This window comes from Hippoglossus hippoglossus, chromosome 13 (genome assembly GCF_009819705.1).
Source record: "Hippoglossus hippoglossus isolate fHipHip1 chromosome 13, fHipHip1.pri, whole genome shotgun sequence".
In the NCBI taxonomy this organism is placed as follows: domain Eukaryota; kingdom Metazoa; phylum Chordata; class Actinopteri; order Pleuronectiformes; family Pleuronectidae; genus Hippoglossus; species Hippoglossus hippoglossus.
In genome coordinates this window covers 12,802,234-12,824,311 of record NC_047163.1, presented here as the reverse complement: position 1 = coordinate 12,824,311, position 22,078 = coordinate 12,802,234, and the positions used below count along the sequence as shown (strand labels likewise).

Below are 22,078 nucleotides of genomic sequence, written 5' to 3'. Positions count from 1 at the left end.
TTGACTCGCACCATCAAAACAAAACACAGCTAAACTTTTGCCAACAAATCTTTGAAGGAACCTGGCCTTTTTGATTGCAACACAAACAGGTTGATGGAGAGACAAAACACTCAAATGTTCTTGATGGGGCTCGGGATGGTGGAGCAAAAAATGGCAGCGCATCAATTCAGTGAGCAGCTGGGTTGAGCGTTGGCTCTTTCAATGCAAGACAAAAAAACTATATCACTAAACAAACGCAACAGTGTGAGAAGCAGCCGAGTTCCTTTTCACAGCCTTGACGACAACAATCAGCTAAATTGAAATCCCTTTTGCTTGCTGCTCACCTGGGAGTTACTGCCTTCTTGTTTTTTTAGTTTTGCTTTCATCTCAGCGATCAAATCAAGAGACTGCTTCCTGATGACAAAATAGTGTATGTGGATCTGCACATTATGGAGCTGCTGGTGAGGCCTTGACAAGACGGATCAACAGTGCTGTGAGGAAAGGTTAAGCGGAGGTGCAGGCGACAGCTGTGCTCCTCTAATTATGAGCGGGAGGCGACAAAAGATGCACCTGCGTTGTGTCTGAAAGCCGAAGAACCAGAGGAAACCTGTGCAGAGCGACACCCGGCTTAACGTACACACTCTTACATAGACCTTTCTACAGTTGAATGCACAAGCACACACAAAGCTTATAGAAATTATTTATGTTATCAATATGTATAATTCATCATTTCAATTAACTCCTTCATAATCATGTGCTGTTTTATGCTTGAAACTGCGTACTGCGTATAAAGACAAAGACCTTATGGTTGAAACTGTTTTGTTTGTATGGTTATAATTATAAATTTACAATATACTGAATGTACTGTATATTGTTACTATATTATTCACTAAAAAACACCATGTATATTTTAAAATAAATCATGCAATTAACTGTTTTACTGTTCCTACACAAATTACAGAGATTCTGAATAAGTTTGTGTTTAAAAATGACAGCCTGACAAATACATAGAACTACACCAATACCTATACATCTGCAGGTAGGTAACAAGTGAATACAGCACAACAATGTCAAAGTTAAAGGCGATTTTCAAAAAGCTGCCTCCATTTCACAGTTTCTCCAAACTAGACAAACACAAGTCATATATTTGATCAATTTAAATTGTCAAAATATTCACTGTAGTCAACGACTAAACACTGACGTTAACCAAAAATATGATATGAATAAAATGCTTAAACTGTAATCATTTAACACTTTATTTTGTCCACTTTATTTATATCTATAAGAGTAGGTTAAATAACAGATTTCATACACGCTTCTAAAAACGTGACAGACGCAAAAAGAAAAAAAGAAAAAAAAAAGAAACAACTATCTCCCAGTGAAGAATTGGTGCAGATGACACCTACAAAGATGTCAAGAGGGTTTGTGGTGAGAAGAGCTGACGACTGTGTCGAGTTGCTGTAAACATGAGTTAATACATCACTTCCTGCCTCTGTCCGTTGCACCTGCTCCCCCTCTCTGTGTTGTGCATGTGTGAACGGCAGACGACAGATAGACTCCGCAGCCAATTCTTCCGATTTTACCCGGAGGTGATGTCTGAAAACGTCTTTAGTCTACTTATTAACAAAATGCATCAAATTTGATTAAATACAGAAACTCAAACATACATAAATAGAAAGACAAAGTGTTGAAGCTGAACACCTACTCACAAGCCACTGAGTGGCAGATAACTCGGTGGATCCAAAATAATCTAAGACACCTTCTATTACTGGCAACAGGAACAACTGATGCAAACGCTGTTATTTAAGGTCATGTACTCCCCATGCTATGATCCCATTTCAGTTTACTATCCACAAAACGATCAATGCACCTCATGCATTTATTACTTAGATGGTGCACTGGTATAGCTCACATAGTAAAAGCATTGATTACACAGACACTGTGGAGAGTACAAAAAATACACTAAAGGGAACGGCTGCAGACTGATTTACTGACCTGTCACTAAACAGCCCCGGAGCTTTATAAACTATAGTTTGAGGCAAACGTTAAAGCTCTGCAAAAGTCCAAAAAGGGAAATAAATGTGTGAAGGATGATGCAGCTCCACTTCTGAGACTTCTTCTCCATTAAACCTTTTTTCACTTTCACTCCTGAGTCTAAGATTTAATTCCTGAGACTTTCCAACACACTGACGCAAACAGACGGACATAAATGCACAGAACTATAACTATAACTATAATTTAATTTCAACAGAGTATGTCTTTGTAGGATTTATCTTATTCTGGTGCTTGGTGTGCCTACTCACTTGTGTGAAACTCTATAGGAGAATAAATCTGATAATTTCCCTCTTTAGATCCTAATGAAAGCATAATTATAATAATGAAAGTCGAGTGGAGCGCATAAAACAAGTGCTGGAATTACACTCAGCTATAAAGGGAAAGAAGATAATTTAAATTGTACTCCACTGCATCATGTTTTTTTGAGCGAGCAAAAATAAATAAAAGGCTGTGTCTTAAAAAAAAAGTGCAGAAATCTTATTGAGATTCAACAGGGAATCTCACTGTTCCTGCACTGCGGTGAATAAACAAGCTGCAGCTAAACTTTTTGAATTCACATTACATACATCACAGTGGCTCTTCTACCCAGCTGGTCATACACTGCACTGAGGAAAATGCAAATCAGCTCGACTTAATCAGATCTGATTCCGAGTTGTGACCAGTAATGTGTGACTTGCTGCCAAAACAGCGTTGCTTTTGGCTGGAGCGTGTTTGACTTTACATATAATGATTTTAAAGCCCAATTACAGTGGAGAGATGAACCATAAGCTGACCCCCCCGAGCAGAACAAGACCGACACAGCAGAACTAATACCACTATGCACTCAGTCAGTGTGAGACTGATGTTGGGTGATTAGGGAGAGGCGGACAGAGAGGGAGCTGGCGTTTGAATATTATTTCCAACTATTTCTATTAGTTTTGTGAAGAAAGGTGAATCCTGACCTGGTCGCCATCAATACTTGATGACTGAGGTAGAAGGGAAATGGCAGGAAAGAGAGGTGGAGGAGGTGAAATGAGAAAGTGGGGGAAAAGGAGGAGACAGAAAAGAGAAAGCACGAAAAGGTGAGGATAAGGACAAGAGAGCGACGGGAGCGGAGGCTTGTGTGCAGGCAGTAATAGCAGACATAAGAGGAGGGATGAAGGCAGAGACGTGGAAATTGATTAAAGCTGTGGTAGGGTGAAAGGGAAGAAGTAAAATAAAGGGAAATGGGGCAATGAGTAAGAGGAGAGAGGAGTGTAAATCACAGCAGCAAAGGACGAAGGTGTTCATAATATTGAGGCAGTCGTTCATTGGATCTGTGTCAACATCGTCTTTCGTTGGATATGAAATAAAAATAAGGCGTACAGGCAGCACTTTAAACTTGGAGAATAAAAACAGAGGCATCGAGCTGGCAGAATTAGGAAGAATTCTCAGCTCCCCAATTAAGAGCCAACTAACCAAATCTAATCACGATGAGAATGTGACGATCTAATCAGATGAGGAAGTGACCTGATGAACCAAGTTGCTTTGTCAAAACTGTAAGAGCTGCAGGATCCGATGTTGAATTGTTAGCTATGTGCCGTAGCCAAACACTGTGGAGTTGTATTTTTATAACACATTCGGTAACAGGCACAAGCAGCGCTCAGCCTGCATGGTATTTTCGTGACCTTGAAATCAGATTTTTGTGCGTCCTTGTAGTATTTTGGTGCCTCATGCAGAGGGCACGGGGCTCAGGTGGAAGGAGAAAAACAAGGCGGGGGGGGGGGGGGGTTCATTCAAATGAGGCAGCACAAAGCGACTTGTTGGTATTTTGGTGGGAGTGTGTCCCAGACTGTGCTGAGAATAAATGTCTCGGTACCACGTCTATTTTTATCACAACCTCCTGCCAATTTAGTCATTTTATGAACAAGAACGAACAAAATACACAATAATAACAGAATAAAGACTATAATGTAAATCAATTATTTGCAATACAACTCAACACGGTCAGATTGGTCCGTCATGACTCACTCTTCTATTGTTCAAATGGGAGATGTCAGGGTGCAGCCGCTAATCCGTGTCATTTCCCCCTTTTCTTTAAAAAGTTGTATTTCATGTTTTTTTTTGTATTCTTGAAATCCATTGTAGTATAAATGATGTTGTGTGATGGGAAGCAGAGCAGAAAAAGCCACTGATGTGGTCATGTGATCCACAATATCCAGACAAGCTGCTGTTGTCATCCGTTACTGTGACTGATTGGCTAAGCTGCTTCACACCAATGATGTGACAACAAGTGAATTCATTCAAAGCCACACCCCCTGATCCATGAACCTCCACCCATCCTGTTTGTTCTGGATGGTGCTGCTGCTCCAAATTATCAGGCACGCCATTAAAATACTGTAGATTGAGAAATTGTTCCTTTCTTCTGTTTGTCCAAATCAATTGAATTTGATCATAAAAGAAACTTAATTCAAGTTTTCACTGAGCAGCTTTTACCTGAGCGTAAAACCACATCTCACTGTTGTTCAGTTGATACCTGACAAGACTTTTAGGTATCAACTGAACAAACTAGGTCTACTGATTAACATCATTACATTTATATGTATCACTATCATTACTTTATTTATCCAGTGGCAATCATGTCTTATTCAATAATTCCCCCTTGCAATATATCAATGCAGAGTGTCTTTCCATGGATATTCTATTCATTGAGGTAAACAAACCCAAACCCCACATATATTACAGTGCAGGTCCAATATCTGGATGATACTGGTGACCACACATGAAAGCCAAGCAGAAGTTGGCTGTGCACAAACAGGAGATGTGGTGCTGGCTTTGCGCTGACCAACTGTGGTGCAGCGTGTCTGGCAGGGATACGGTCTAAAATGAGCATAGCTACCGTATAAATGGTCTCTAGTCAGAGAGGATTTGCTGGGTTGGCTAGCTGGCTTATCAGGTCACAAAAAAGCAATTCCACACCATGTGTGGCACTGAGCGGCTAGACAAGTTGCCCATTTAAATCAGTTTGGACGGCTTTACACACAGTGCACCAACAGAGGGAAAAGTGTCTGAACATGTGAATGGCAAAATTAATGAACGCACTTGGATATGTTAACTATTCAGTGAGAGAATTTCTTATGAAAGCTCCACAAAGACATGAATGAAGCACTGAACCATCAAATTCGGTTTTCCCACACAGCACGGGCCAAGGTTTACTGAAAATCACTTGTGCCTCAGCTTTGTCTGGCAAGGTGGAGGAATCCCACCGAGTTCATTTGAGTGCTAATAAAGTCATCTTGAGAAAATGTGCGACTCCAAACTATCATGGAATTAAACTGAGACTCAGAAATGAACAGATTTATTTTTCATCGAGACGGAATGGGTTTTTTCAGCATAACCACAACACCGGTGCTCACAATTGAACAAAATACTTCATCTTATGAGACTGGCGAGAAAGAGGCAGAAAATGAGACGAGCAGAGCGTCTGCCACAGAGTGAGGGAGAGAGAGAGAGAGAGAGAGAGAAAGACAGAGAGAACCTTAAAAGCAAAAATAATCTAGTACTTTAACATTTGCACATAAATGACACTTGAGCTGCAAGCATTATTTTAAGTACTTTCTGGGTGGTTGTATAAAAGTGAGTCAGAGTTGTGACTTTGCGCTTGTGTCTGTGTGTTAGAAAAGCACACATCTCTCATTATTACCAATTTTCAGGGCTTGAACTACACCACTGACCCTCAAACTCTGTCCAGTGAGCTCTTTGTTTGCCCGGCGGGCCTCAGGTTCACCTCTAAATCCAACCTGAGCACCACTCAGCTGAAACGCAGTTGTCTAATCTCCATGTACTTCTACAACCAGATGGTTCTGCAAGCCCAAAGCAACCTCTGGACATTAGAGTGGACATTAATATTCATGACTACTTCTGACACTTGTTTAAATCATAGAGGAATATGTTTCGCCTCTTTAGCAGACAAGTGCGTACACTGCACATTTCATCCTTTATGGCAGAAGACAGAAAGAATGAGGTAAAAGGCAGTAAGAACTGAACGCACGATATCTAAGGTATGAATTCAGAAAATGACCTTAGACTTTATATGAAAATACCAGAGAAAGAGGGTGAATGTAAATGGAGCCGTGTGCATATATGAATGTGGAATTAAAAGTCCTTGAGACCATTATTTCATATCTAAGCCAGCATTTACAAATAAGACTCCTATTTCTTATCCTTGACTTTCACAGGAAACAAATCAACGACAAGAAAAGTGCATTGCATTCTCCAGCTACTCTGGCTATAGCTGCTGCAGCAGCCAGCAGAGAATCACCTGTAAAGCATCAGGGGCCTCTTATCCAAATCCTGAGTTAATGTTTGTCATTAGTCTATATTAATCTGCTCTTCCTCAAAATCCTGACCCCGAGGTTTGTTTGCCACACAGCACAAGATGAAAACAAACTACCGAACATGATGTGCACTGTCAACCCCTCTGCAGTAGCTGTTTTTCTATTTGTCACTATTAGTGTGAAAACCAGATGGGCTCAGTCGCTCCGGTGAAAGTGGCCTCGACAGCAGCAGCGGAACCCGCGGAGTGATTGATGCGGACGTGCAGATGATGTGCTGATCACCTTGTGGGGTCTGTCAGCCGCAATATTGCTGCCAGTGTCCCAGACGTCCAGCTGCCGGAGCAACGGCACCTACAGACTCACGGTCATAGTGAAGAATTAGGTGGTCACGTCACACAGTGGCACGCATAGACACACACACACATTTAGTTGTTATTTGCGATTTTATGACACACAATCCAGAGAACAAAAAACATTTGTATGCGACTATTTTCATAATTTCGTCATATTTTTTATCCTGTTTTCCTTTCTTTATGTACAGGCACTTTGGAGGGAAGGTGGTGGGGTGTCTGAGTGGAAAAGTAATATTGAGAGCAAACACCTGCTTGTATCCACCAGGAAAACTACTTATCTCCTGCTCAGCAGTCGTCAGAGCTGCGCTACAGACTATTTGGCTGCCAAGTAAAGAGAATAAAGATTTACATTATTTCCCAACGGACGGTGTGTTTCTCTTCTGTGCTGCTGAATGAGCCTGAACCCTGGACCTGCTCGGTCTGTGCTGCTCCGCTCCTCTAAGATATCTTTACCATCCTGGTATTTTGTGAGCCAGGTCCACTTTTGTAAGGTTTCCCACTGTGATGGACCTTTAAGGTGGTCAGAACTGAAATGATTTGAGGGTGAAGAAAGAAAGTAAGAAAAGAGGTCATGGATTTTTAAGGTTAAAAAAAAGGCAATAAAAGAGGAGATCTGCTTTTTTGAAAAGGACTTTGCTTTTCCAGGTCGTTTTTTTTCCTGTGGAGTGACTCAATGGTTTTCATATGTAATTTTGTTAACATGCTGTGTTATAGGAGCTGTAAGTTAAACACAGTTTATTTGGGTTATTTAAGGCACAAGGCTTCTAATATAAGGCCATGCAGCTTTTTTTTTTACATTTTATTATATTACAGGATCACAAAAGTTACAGGAATACTGCACTAAAAACTAGATTCTACCTCTTTTCACCTATAGTAGCAAACACAAAAATCTGATCAATATAGATATTAAATGAGGCATAGACGATATGGAAGGATGGTGTTTCCCTTACATCATAATGTATGTGTGTGTGTGTGTTTATCACGCTAATGATAACTATTGAAATATTCACAATGTGACACCAGTGATGGTGATGAAACCAGTGTACTGCCCCCCCCCTGCTTCAGAGTGACCATGACAAGAGCAACGTGACCTCTTCTCGAACACACGCACACACACCAGCTGCTGACTCCACTGATTTGCATACCTCCAGCATGAGATGGGCGACCTAATCAGGGAAATCCGCTGCATACTGTTTGATTGGAATAAAAATACACAGACTCTAGCAGCCAGGGACGACCACTGAGCTAAGACCATCGGTTTTAATCCTGATTCTGAGGAACCACGCGGCTACGGCCGCTGCTCTTCTGGTTCTCTAGCTGTGCAACGTAGGAATGGAGTCGTCTTTCATATGAAGACTAGAACAAAAGACCAGCAGCGAGTCCTGATGACCACAAATTGGAGTCATCAGGCTCTATTATCCCATGGTTTGTTGGACAAGGTAAAACTAATTAATTTATTGCATTTTACAAAACACAGAATGAGATAAAATAATCATGGTATTCCCATGAAACATGATTTACCCCTGGATGTATCCATCTTTTGATTTAGTTTATGAAAAGCCCTTATCTCTGCCTGGAAATTGAACATATTTCATGACTCATCCTACTCCACTACCTCTCTTGTTATATAAAAGCTGGGGATCTATTAAACTGACATCTGGAGTGTAAATATATGATGGAGCTGATTTAATTGTCCAATTCCTAACAACATTTCCAGAATCCCTTCACGCACTCTTCAGTTCCAAAGGTTTCTCCTCCTCTTCGTTAACCGGTGGTGAAAGAACAAGATCTGCTGCTTCTTTTTAATCTGAAAAATCGAATTCTCTTTGATGTTCAGGTGAGAAATATGTCATGACGCACCAAAATTGTGCATTTCCCACTTCATCGAGTCAAAGGTGGAACACTTCAAACAATTTTAGGATCTTAAACACATGTAACAGAATTGCAAAAACTATTTATGGGCTAAAATACCTGCTCAGTGCCGTCTAGCAGTAGCTATTCCATCCGCCTACTGTTTTGTACAACACTTCACCATGCACGATGCCAAAATGTCAAACAGGTGTACCCCAAATACCTCAAAGCTGAACGTGGTCAGAAATGCTTGAACTCAGAGGGGCCGTTTCAGAAATAGTTTTTCCTCCAAACACAATTTTGAGTAAAGCTGTTCTTTAAGGTCGACTGTAAAAAGAGGTGGTGAAAGTAAACAAACATTTCCTCAAGTACTATTATTAAGTCGAAATATTCAAGATACTTGTAGTTTACTTGAATATTTCGACTATTGTATGCCTATGCTAACAAACTAACAGTATAATGCTACTTACAAATTTATGAGAAATCCAATGCTGTTGGTTATGAAGGTCTTGCATGTATTTTCCCAGTGGCATTTTAAATGCAATGGCATTTTTAATGTGGAAGGGAATATTTATATACAGTCATATTTATATACTGTAGTATTTTCTTTTTGAGTAATTCCTCCTCTGCAGTTAAAATGAATAAAACTGGTTCTATGTCACTTCCCTTAAGTTATTGACCATTATAGCTTTGAGCAGAGAGTTGTTTTAATTAGTTGTCATAATTCAAATTTAGAGAATACTACAACTGAACTTACATGAGGCGATAGTGAAAAGAGCTTGTAGTTCAGAGCTACCAGAGAATGACAGAATACTGAGGGGGAAAAAAATCTACTTCTCTTAGACTTACAAATTAATAATTCAGAGTAGTGTCTGAAATAAACTCTTATCACAAACAGCAGCAGGAGAATTTCCGCTTACTTTGCCAATGTTGTTGATCCCCTTTTTATTTGGACCTGAAGTGGTTGATGCTGACTTTGCTCGATGCTCCTCAAACGAGGGGATGCTCTGGATGCTAAATCAAGAGGGTCAGATAAAGGGCTGCTCAGCTGATCTGGTGACCTCATACAGATGATGAAGGAGCGCAGTTTAAGCCAATGATGATATTTGATTATGGACGGTTGTTGGAACATGGTTGGTCCGTTATGACTGTGACCTTGGTTAGACTTCAAAGAGTCATAGGCAAGATGACAAACCTCCAAAAGGAAATAAATATTTAAAACCTCATTCACAAACTGAGGTTTATATCAAATGAAAAAAATAAAAAAATAAAGTGCATAATTAGATACAATCCTGCAAGTTCCCCTTCCGTGGTTCTCTGATTCTTTCCTTTTTCTGTCTGTGTTGGAGTTTAGATAAGACACACACACATGCTCCATGAAGACCTGTTCCTACTCTGCTGACCCACCAAGGAGAAACACTCGCTTCCTCCATATCCTTGTAGAAAGTTCAGTGACAAATGGAGGTTTGGGGATGAAAGTGTTGCACGATGACAGCTTCAATACCAGTGTTTCCTGTGCTAAAGTATAAATCAGGCAAGGGGGGAGGAGGAGGATAGAGGAAAAGAGAGAGGGAGAGCACTCATTATGTGTTTAATCAGTGATGACTTTGCTTTTCAATATATATTTCCGTTTGCTGAATAAAACATCAGTCCCTCCATGAGATCCACAGCCAGGGTGACCCCGGAAGGTCACAAAGTGGTTTCACATCCTGCTGTTAATTGTATTACCATGACAAAGCATCGGCCCCTTAAGATGGGAGAAGGTTGGTTCCTTGTCTGGCCAATGTTAATTCTGACACTTTAACTGAGGGGTGAGGAGGCCACTTGGCAGATCCCGAGAGCCTATGAATCCCATAGAGTTTATTAAAAACCCAACATTAATGTATGGGATTTAGAAAAAGGAACGTGTCCTATAAAATATGATCTGCTCACTTCATGAAAAACTAGAACTATAAGAGAGGTGAGGTGGAGGTGAACACTGTGGTAAGCACTACCACAAGATAACTTAAGATCAAAACAACATTAAGTACCCTTAGCTTCTAAGCCTTGAAAAAATCAAAGAGTACAGGGATCGAGCTGCAGAGTTCAAACAAGTTCTTGACCTTGAGAGAACAGTCACCAAGGGTCATATATGTATATTGTATTTCATAGGTCACTTCATATTTCCCCCTGGCAGTGTAATAATTCAATACTACTGTAATAGTTAGGTATTAACCTAAATCCTGAACGGGTTTCAGACTACAGTCGTGGTCAAGGTCCGATGTAAATGACTTTCTAAGTAAGTGTGAAAGGACAAAGATTTGAATATGAGGACACCATTTTATAATCCTACCCTTTCGTGACAAACATGGAAATTCCTCTGAGCTTTAAAGAATTCTGTTCATCCAAATTAACACTTCTCATACACACAAGTACAAAAGGAAGGGATGAATGGAGATTACATTTTAAGACAGTGCGGGGAATCTGTGAATCATGTGGACCAGTATTGAATCCTTTGAGTATTTCAACACTTAACTGTAAGTATCTGTTAACTCCAAAGTGTCCTTCCTCACTTCATGGGGTCTTTTCGTATTCACACAGTGGTATTATCACAGTCAGTCTTCCAAAGCAGCCTGGCCTGCCAGTCAATGCCACCAGAGATTGTTCACCAGCAGGGAGTCCTGGTCCGTCTACCACTATAACAGACTGATGTCTCATTAGAAAGACGGCTGTGCTGAACCAGGGGACATTAAAGAGATGGTAATGGGATGTCTTTTAATATGGGCTGTCCTTTAATAGTCATGCTGATCAAATGCATGCAGTTAAAAAGGCGGTTTCCCTGTGGACCCAATCCAATTATGGCAGCGAGCACACCAGAATATACTTGTGGAGGCCAAGTGATTGATGAAGTGAAAGAAAGCTGACATGTAGTTTTGAAAATCTGAAGGTAGCTTATATGTGTGTTATTCATATTTTCAACAGTTTTCTACAAATGGAGCAATGACCAGAAAAAACGTGGAGGAAGGAAGCGCTGCATGACTCAGGCTGATCCGACAGGTGCTCTTTAGTGAGGCTGGTAGAAGTACAAAAGACCATTGGAGTCTTGGGTAGTGAATAATGCTGTGGCAAAAAAACAGCGTCTAGGTGAAATATAATTATTTGTTTATCGACCCTAGGCCTCATCAGGGTTAAAAAAAAGTAACCCTAACCCTAACCCAAAAAGTATAAAAGTTAATAAATGTAGCAAAGCACAGCAGTAATGCTATCACGTATAAAATGACAATTACAAATATATATTTATTTTCTATAATCGATTTATATACATATTTTTTAATGTTTTTTGTGTAATTCAAAAGTGTTCTGGCTCATCAGACAACAAAACACAACATTTCAGACAAGTCAAATAATTCCCCCTGGGGTCTTTGTATATTAAGTAAAGCTCTATGTTTTCCTTCAACACTCAGATAAGACATTATGGTTGTTGACTAGTTTAATCCCAATAAAAACAATAATAATAATAATAATTGTCACATCATATCAGTGTTTGAAACTGAATTAGGCCCTCAGACTTGGCATTAAATGATCCATGAAATGAAAACTAAATTTCCCAGGTTTAATCATGTGTGTCTGTGTTAAGGGCTCAATCATATGAACTAATAATTATAAACCACAACGTGTCGAGAAAAAAAAACAACCATATCATAGTATCATATCATATTTGAACTTTTCCTTTCCTGTATAACAGTTCCCACTGTTTGATGACTCATCCTGCACTCAGGGCCATTTACTAATTTTAGTTCCAGTGATAATGCTTCCTGGAGGTTTTAACTCCCTCCCTGTGACCTCTGCCAGTTACGACCGGTGCACAGGGACCTATTCGCTCTGATTCATCATTTCAATCCACAGGCGTAGGTGTTGGTGAGAAGTCTGTTGTCATGACTTTACATCTTGAGCTGCTGGTTACTGTGAACTCTGGCATGGGGGCGTGACCGTGACGCACATTCAACACTGTTTGCTCCTGTAAATCCAGCAAGCTCTCATGTGCACCCTGAACGACAGGCAAGGCAGAGCCGACCTGCTGAGAAGTACATGCTTACGACTGGTGTCATGCTGCCAAGGTTTGATGGTTTACTGGCCCAATGATTTAGAGGGATGTTACCCTATTTGTCAGTTTAACTGTGACAGACAGGTCAAAGTGCCATGAGAGAGACAGAGAGAGAGCCAGAGAAGCCATTTTCAGACGTGACATTGGCTACGGAGTTTACCCACAGTTTGCCTTTCACACATGCACAACACAGCAGGAGGTTCTCTGCACAGACACGTTCACAACAGCATCAAATCCTCTGCATTATTTGGGGCGAAAGGTGGAGCAGCCGGGTGCAGCAGGCGGAGTCAGGAAGTAACGAGTAGCGTCATCAGCCCCCCGACTCACTCGCGGTGGATCCCCTGCTGTGTCCTCACATCGAATTCTCCTGACTTTCCAAAGACTTCCTACTTTTCTTTTAGGACAAGATGGTGAATATCTCTTGTGCGTTTGTACGTCTTGTCTGCACAAGTTAAGTTACCAACTACCAGTAGATGTTAGCAGGTGTTAGTGGCCACCAGCAGATATTATTGACATAACTTCAGTCGTGCACCTTAGTGTCATCAAGTGTTTTGGCCTTGAGGGTACACTGAGGCTAAAGGTAAATCTGACTGGCTACTGGCTTGTATGTCAGCACTATGAAACCCATGTGGCCGCTCAGTAGATCAGACATCATTACCTCTATGCCTTTTTTAAACTAAACACTGTCCCCTTTTAGAACAATGGACAAGATGGAGAACATCCCTTGTATGTTCTACCGCACTAATTAATGCCTACCACCCGTTGATGTTAGCGGATGTTGGGGAAGCCAGGCGGAGATAGAAAAGTTCAGTGTTCAGTGCATGTCTGAAAGCAGCTAGAGTGAGAGAGAGAGAGAGAGAGAGAGAGAGAGAGAGAGAGAGAGAGAGAGAGAGAGAGCATGTGGCAGCGGTGCAAGGAGGGGCTGAGCATTGATGTGAGAATGGCTTTACACAGAATCAACAGCACAAGACACTAAGTTAGAATAAGACGAGGGCAGCCTGCCACAGAACACACAGCCTTTGCATTTAGGTCCATTTTGCAAACGTGATGTGCACAATGTGATATTTGCGAGTTCTCTCATCTGACACTTCATCACTGCAGTAATTGCCAATCAACATCTGACCAATGATTGGTCACCTCTGTGGGGCACAAGCTGCTCGAATATGTTCTGTACCGGTGAAGAAATAGTGACTAAGGTGGATACGTTTGAAGTAAAAAGGAAAAACACTGCCAACACATGAGCTCAGAAGAGAGGAGAGAAGCTCGGTCTGTCTCTAGATTTGGACTGAAGATTTTAATTATTTTCCAGCGGCAGCCATTACCATTCATCGAATGGCTTCGTCTGCACTCTGCTTTCACCTCTGTTGTCAGACTCGAGGGTCTGGCTGCTACTTTTTTTTTTCAGGTTGAAATTATGTTTTGGGGAAAGCAGCTTTTGTTAAAACAGCTTTGATGACCTATTTGATATTCAGCCTTATTTATTTCAGATCTATTTTTTTCTATTTGAGGTTGACTTTTTATTTTACTTGTACCACACAACTTACCTCGCTTCTGTTCATACTGATAAAGCTTGATGAGTTCAACAGCATTTTTGCTATGCACTGATCTTGTTCGTGTTGTGCGTGGGTTTAGCTGTTCCACTGTGAAGAAAACCTTCATGCAGCAAACCAGCAACAAAGGAACACAGCATTAACAGTCAGGTGGAAATCATTTGTTCCCCCCCCCCCCCCCCTCAGAGGAGGACTGAGGTGACCAGGTGCACACAAAACTCTGTTTACAAGGGTTTGTTTGGATAACAAATCTCCAAACAGTGGCTACCAGTGAGCCAAAATGCTCCAAGCTAATGAGGTGAGCGCAGGAAATCAAATCTCCAGCGGAGCTTTGATTTGAATGCGACCGGAATGGACACCGTTGAGGTATTTCATCATTTTCACAAACAAGTCGGATTTCATTCCCCCTCAGTCTCCCACAAAATAAACCCACATAGCTGCTAATGAGCATCACAGTTCCAAGCTCTGTGTTACTGGTGGTGTGTGTGAGTGGGCTGCCTAACCTGGGCCTGCAGGCATACAGGTCAGTCGGGTGCATCAACTCACCTCCTTCTCTCCGCAGATATTGCTGATGATGGAGTTGGAGGCCGGACTGGCGGAGGGGCCGAGCACTGCCACCACCCCTTTGGACATGATCTGGCACACTGAGAGGAACAGGGGGTGGAGGACGAAGGGGTGGGAGGGGAACAGAGACAGGGAGAGACGAAGCAAGTCAATCGGTGCTAAAGAGGAAAGTAAAGTGCAGGATTTCTTCAAGAATCTGAGGCAAGCCATTTAAAAAAAAAAAAGGCCTCTTCAGTCAGATGTTAATGGATTCACATGCTGACTAGCTCAGCCGCTTAACAGTTTGCAGCCTGAGCCAGCACTTCTATTGTCTCAGGGGAAGCTGATCCTACATGTGTTGGTGAAACATCTACAAGGCCGAATGCATTTGTCCAAACTTGATATGCAAAGCGTGATGCACATACAAAAACAATCCTACAGCGTCTGTCCCTGAGAGTTTAATAGTCTGTGGGAGGAACTCATAATCTTACCACAGACATAAACAGACACATGCAGTAACATCTATTGGCTTAAAATATGAAATCTCCTATTTGAACATTTGCACAGAAACGACATAACATTCGGAAAAGGGACACACAAATCTCATCTTGTTTTACAGATTCTAATATACAATTAACTTTGGGGATGAAAAAATATTCTTACACAGAAACATTTAGAGAATGAGAGTTTAATGTGCACAGACCATAAGCTTTACCCTCCTATACAGGGAAACCAAGTGGTATTTCTTGTGGTTTTATAATCCTTAGCTTCTAATTAAACCTCCACAGTCAAGGATGTGAGTCTGTGCATCTGACTCGCATCATTTACTCGTGCTGGGGAGAATGCAGAGCATTAACCAGCTCTGTGTGTGAAAGTGGCAAAGGGGAACCGTTTTCTGACCCACGGCATGAATCAAGAGACAGTGAATCAAATGATTAATAAGTCATTCCATAGTCACCCATGGGGGCGGAAAGACATGAACACACAGACACTTTACACAAACACGCACGTACGCATGTATGCACACAGTTTCATAGACACACACCAATGCACACATGCCCGCATCGGTTCACCAAATTAAAAAGCCACATGATTTGACTCCCAGCGAACATGCTCCTTGTCCTTTGGTCACTTCAATTTGCTCTCTTTATGATAGCTGGCCTTGGGTGGGTGTCATACATATATATTCGCTCGCTCACAGCTTATCTTTTTTCCCCAGACGTTGGCATCAGCGTCAAGGCGTTTATCACTGCCATGAATTGTCAGAATAGAACTGTGCTGCTAACTGCAAGGAAATTATGGTCAGAAGGTCACTAGGTCGAGTGAAGTCAATTTTCCCATCTTGACATCGATTTTTCCCTGATCAATAGGACCTATTGAACCTTGGAACGATTAGAGCCATAATGAGTTGGACCGGAGAAATACTTGACAGGTTTGCTGGTTACTAACTGAAGAAAAGATGCAGACAGACATGGAGAAAGAAAACATGGCAGTAGACCAGAACCAAAACCTGCATGTCTAAACATATTAGACTTTATATGAAGATGGACAATGAGTCCACACTTCCTCCCACAGTCCAGAAATGGAGCTAACATACCAGATATGAACGCCACCATGTTGTGCATTTGAGGTCTGCACATGGGTGATTGGGGGGGTGGAGCTGCAGTAGCAAGATCCCATCGAAACATGTGTTTGACCAATAGTGAGTCAGTCTCAACTGTCAATCATGACGTTTCAGCCCGTTTTTTTTGGCATTGAATTGGACATTAAAATCAAACTTACTGGAAAAAGGTTGCACTAGAACATTCGTCAGTTTGACTTTTTATTATGTCTCATCCACTAACATGGAGGAGGCGCCCAACACACACAGCCACTACAGCAATCAACACCTTCCAGCTGCAGGTTGAGTTACTAAAATACTTCCAGTTTCCTTTTAGGTCCTAAGGAATTGACATTATTGGGATTCAAGCAATCTCAGGTGCACAGAAAGCAAACCAGTTATATGTGCTACGTGGATTTAAATGCAACAGATTAACTGTGAGAGAATATCTGGAGTCTTGTCATGCGCTATTTTCTACCTTGAAAAAGCAGCAGCCAGTCTAGTGATGCATGCAGGAGCAATATACTACACAGGTACACAGTAGGTGTTTGAAAGGTGGGGGTGGGACTTTTCTGGGCAGGTAGTTCTCCCTCTGTGATATTTTCATCTAACTGCGGCCACTGATCCGTCCCTAATCCACACACACACACGCACACACACACACGCACACACGCACACACACACACACACACACACACGCACACACACACACAAAACATTAGCTTAAAATACACACAATCCAGCAGGCATACCCACGAACATACTCAGTAACACGGAAAGGGTTTGTGGTAAACCAGGCAGAGAAAGTAATAGGGTTTCTCCTTGTTGTGGTAAGTGAAGCGGTGTTTCCATGGATTAAGCGATGCCACGGCGGCTCTTTGGTTTGTGAAAGTGGAAATGTGTCGTATTGAAAATCCATTCTCACACTTCTTGTCATAGCTGTTTACGTTGTTTTTTGGGGGGGGGCAGACACATGCTGTGATGTGTTGATTTTGGATTGTTTTTCAGTACAATCGATCAATAGCAATGATGAAAACAAATAGATAATAAAGCTAGCTGAGTCATTCTTTGTGATACATTTGTGACATATGTGTGGACAAATTACAGGAAATTACATAATCGGTGTGTTTTCAGTTACGGGAACATGTCACTACACAGCAAATGTTGTGTTGCTGGGCCATGAGCTCCTGTATAAAAACCTAGAAAACAGACATAAATACATCTTTTGATTCCCGTAGCTTTCAAGAAATCACAGCTCCTTTTGTGTTTCTACAACACAACCGGTCTGCCATACGGTTTTGTTTGCTTCTGTTTGGCCAAAGTATTGTACAACCACACAGACGTATCTCTGCACAAGGGGAGAGAGCGTGTGAAAGATGGAGTGAAAAAGAAGACAGTAGGCCTGAGTGACAGACGGGTTTAAGTGTGATTCCCGACTGGATCCAGCGGTGCCTTAACTTTAATGCTTTCTCCACGTTTTTCTCTGACTCAACACACCGACAGACATAACGCCCAAATGAACAAGCACACACACAAACTCTTTTTTCCCGCTGTGTTACTTACTTGTTTCCCCCATCTCATATTCACTGTCTCTCAGCAGTTCAAAGATGTCCACCTCCAACTTGCCAGTGATGGAGCGGTTTGAGTTCCTGTTGATGCTGTCTTTGGCCAGCGTGATGGCTAAACGCTCTCCCCTGCTGCACTCCATAGGGTCATCAAGGATGGCAGCTGCGGAGAAGGAAAGGGAAAAGAGCGATGGTTTGTGATGGTGAGAGTAGACACGAAACCATAAATAAGTATCTGCAGTCAACAGACGGGCTGTTTTGTTGGGGGCCAGGGCTTCCCACATGGCCAATGATCATTCAATCCGAGAACCTGTTAAGACAGGTCATGTATTTAAACTTCTTTTAGGTACAAAATAAAAGTTCACTCCACTGAAAGTTGCTCCCAAGGTGTATGGATTTATTAGCACCAATACCTGGGTGACATTTTGTGCACACTGCTCTCCATTAATCTAAAGTGCCGACAAAGGCACAGTGTTGTTTTTAATAAAACCACACTTTGGAAGCAGCTCTTAGTGCGCGGAATCTACTTTTCTTCCAAAAGGGTGAGTGCTTTTTTAATGTAAATATTGTATCTGTGCAATAAAACCTTGAAAGCCTTATAGTTTGAAAATCTTGGTTGGATTTTCAAGAACACGACAAAAAAAACTGAATCACAGTAAGGCAGAAAAGGCGTGAAAAGGAAATGGGCTGGCTGTTTGGTTTTCATAAAGGCAGAGTAGCGACTTAATACTCCAGTCACTGCTGCAGATTTTCGGAGATGCTACACTATTAAAAAATTGTAATTAGTTTGCCACAGGAGCATCAAATAATGATGAGACAACATGTTCTACTAAGAATTAATTCATACTCATTCTGTATGTGTAATGTATTAGAATAACAGATGTCTGTCCTGTAAATGGCAAAGCTCAGCCACTTACAAAGAAACTAAATGTAGATAATGCACGCATCTCATATTTTATGCAGAAAAGGGTAGTTTGATATCAGCATAATAACTGAAGGGGATTGGTGTTAAGAAGGCTGTTAGTCATTCCTTATCTCACGATGACTATTGAGTGGTAAATTGTGAGCAAGTACAGCAACAATAAAAGACAATAAAAGACATTCAGAAAGCAGGTTCAACTTTATAACATGTATCCGACAGCCACCTTGTTTCTCAAATAATTACGCAGTGCAAATGGATTCTATTCAAGACGATATTTGATCTGAATAAAAATATGAACTCTTTCTATGACCTTTAACAGCAGATGTCACTTTGTCATTGCGGATGATAAAAAATACACAATAAATATAATTTTCTTAGGAAAGAAATGAAATGACACCTTTCAACATAACGCAATGCCGTTCAACAAAATGAAAACACAGTTCAATCAACACCTCTTCAACAAAAATACTGAACATTATGACCTTTGTGGAGGTAGGATTACTGCTATTTAAGACTGGTGAATAAGACTGAATTTGTGTAAGCTAGATGGTCCAACTAAAAAAATCATGTCCATGTCCCATACAGTAACATGGAGCAGGCTCGGTTTGAGAACCTTACTGCAGCCAGCCACCAGGGGGCAATCAATGTTCAGCTTAGCCACAAGAAAATCAATTATATAAACATATCACAAATAACCAGTTAATCATGCTTCAGCCTAAATACATCAGCAGGCTGCATGGAGACCCAGCATTTATACAAGCTATATCCAAGTGCTAAAAATCAAGCTATAATTTACCTCGATACGTCTACACTGAAAGTGGAAAAGGAAAATTATAACATGAGCAACAGGTGGCTGAAAGCTGGCTTTGAAATGACTATAATTATGTTGGGTTAGCACAGCTTCTAAAAGTTAAATAGATTATATTCAAAGCTCAAGTAGAGACAGGGGATGAAAGTAACCTACCCGCAAAAGTGTGAAATTAATAAGGCGTTTAAAAAAAAGAATTCAGTACAACTTGGCTGCAGAGGTAAATGTACTGTAGACTATCCATCAAAAGGATAAAAAAAAAAAAAAGGCGGCAGGATGAGTGTTGTAGCCCCGAGCCTAATCATAGCAGTATTGGATGTGCAGAGCTGCACACAGAGCTGGAACATGTTTGTAGTGACCTTTTCTTTGCTGATCACACAGTTGAATAAACAACAACTTCATTTGACTTGCAAAGATGAGACGTATCCACTCATCTGATATCATCGCGGGGCTGAGTCACAACAGGCCAATATCTACGACCAACAAACATGCTCCGCTAGGAAGCAAAGAGTCGCAGTGAAAGGTCGTCCGAGGTTGTACTCATCTCCACAACTTAATATGATCAGTGGTATAATACTTGAGCAGTTTAATCAAATCTAAGGCACACGATCAATTAAAATTTTATCCGAAGGGGGGACATTGCTCTGCAATGAACTCGAGTTACACTTTATGTGTCGGGTTAAAAGTGAAGACAAGCAGGCGTGTTCAAGGTAAGCCTTTAAAAGACTGCGGTTTATGGCTTTATTGTGTAGAATAGTCATCTTACATCTAACTAGCTTAATGGCCTCAACATTCACTACAGTCATCTTTAAGCATAGTCTTCAACGAAAAACAAAACCCAGCTCCATAAATATTCATCACTCAGCTCTCAGGACTGTCTGTCTGTCTGATGATTGAAACTTCAGATCAATTTGAAAAGAATGATTTAAACATGACTTCTTGACAAGATCATGAATAAAGTTCTCATTCTAACATCCAAACATAGCCGCGTTACATCACCGGACTTTAAAGCTGCTACAATTGATATCAATAATGGAGAGAACGGCTACATGTATGTGAAAGGGGTCGCTCGTAGTGTCACTCAGCTCCATGGAGCACTTAGGTGTCTTTCAGCTCCTTGTTTTGGTTTCATGGCTGAATAACTTGACTGTTTCAGTTCACTCTCACTGTTCTAATCAGCAGTTTAATCTCCACCATTAGTTTTTCTGTCTCTTTTTTTTGGTTCAAGACCAAAAGCAGAGCTAAAAGGAAATTGATTCGTTCTCAACTTAAGGATCACACCTTAAAAACCAATTACTGCTTTTTTAAACTAGGTTATGTAAACAATGCCCCAATGTCAAATTCCCTGCAAAAAATTGTACCATAAAAACTTGTAAAAGGTGATAATATTAATGTTAAAATTCAGTTTGTTGCCCACAAGTGACCCAAAAAATCAGTTAGATAAAAACAATAATTATAATAATAAAAAGATAAAATAGCATAACAACGAGGAGATAAACAGAGGTCAGATGAATAGTTTTCAGTTGGCCAAGTTGTTGCACATCATTAATATTCACTAGTAATAACTACAACCACTGAGAGGATCTGGTATGTCAGGGGTGAGACGGTGGGAAATATCTTCTGTGAATTTGGTGCATGATTAGGACAATTCTGTATAAATCTGCAAATGTTATTTATTACAATGTGATGGAAAACATACCTCATGAGTTATTCAAATGTTGACTATGATATCTGCCTTCACTTCTGTCTCTACTGTAACTTTTGGCCTCACTCTTGACTGCTTTCATGACTTTTTTGTTTGCATGTTGTTTGTCTTCTCTTTGCCACGATGTTTTATAGTCTGCTTTTGACATTTTATTTCATCTGTGACAACTTTCCTTAACAAGACAAAAGTGTGTAAATAACTTCTTTCCTCAAGGCCTCAAAAAAGAAAGAACATCAATATATGCAGCGAAGTTAAATGCCTTATTCCGGAGTGCAAATCTAGCCACACAGATATAACCGTACCTACAGCAGTGAAATAAACTTATTTCTGAAATGTCTCGGTCTCACAGGAGATTGACTGTTGGGAGTGGTCAATACATGACAGCAGGCAAACAAGCAATGCTGTTTGAACGCAGGCAAAACATGAGCTCAGCCTTGATCCATCGGAACAAATCAATGAGTAGCCTGGAGGTATTCTGAGGCTCAGTGAAAAGTAAGTAGAAAGGGAGAATTCCTGTAAAATAAAGGCACGGAAGGCACAGGGAGGTGATCTCATGAGGTCTTTGAGCATTTCTTACAGATGTGAACCTTTTGTAAACCTGCTAACCCCTGGCTAACTTTTAATCATAACACCCCAGGAACAATAAAGAGCAGCAGCACCATCCCCGTATAAACTCTGCAAACCTTGTCGTTCTCAATAATAGTTCGGTCTATAAGATTGAGAGCCCTTATTGCATGGAGCAATGCGATTTTGTCACCTTTGTTCACA

The 22,078-nt window shown here is 40.9% G+C and overlaps 1 protein-coding gene across 3 annotated transcripts in view; it reads right to left on the bottom strand.

Moving 5' to 3' along the window:
* Positions 1 to 22,078, bottom strand: part of grik4 (glutamate receptor, ionotropic, kainate 4) — a 276,925-nt gene that overhangs the window by 98,052 nt on the left and 156,795 nt on the right. For all 3 annotated transcript variants that reach the window (XM_034604598.1, XM_034604599.1, XM_034604600.1), the window contains exons 4-5: positions 17,874 to 18,038; positions 14,714 to 14,811 (exon numbers count right to left, since the gene is read on the bottom strand). In XM_034604598.1, coding sequence (XP_034460489.1) covers positions 14,714 to 14,811; positions 17,874 to 18,038 — 263 coding nt within the window. The remainder of the gene's footprint in view (positions 1 to 14,713; positions 14,812 to 17,873; positions 18,039 to 22,078) is intronic.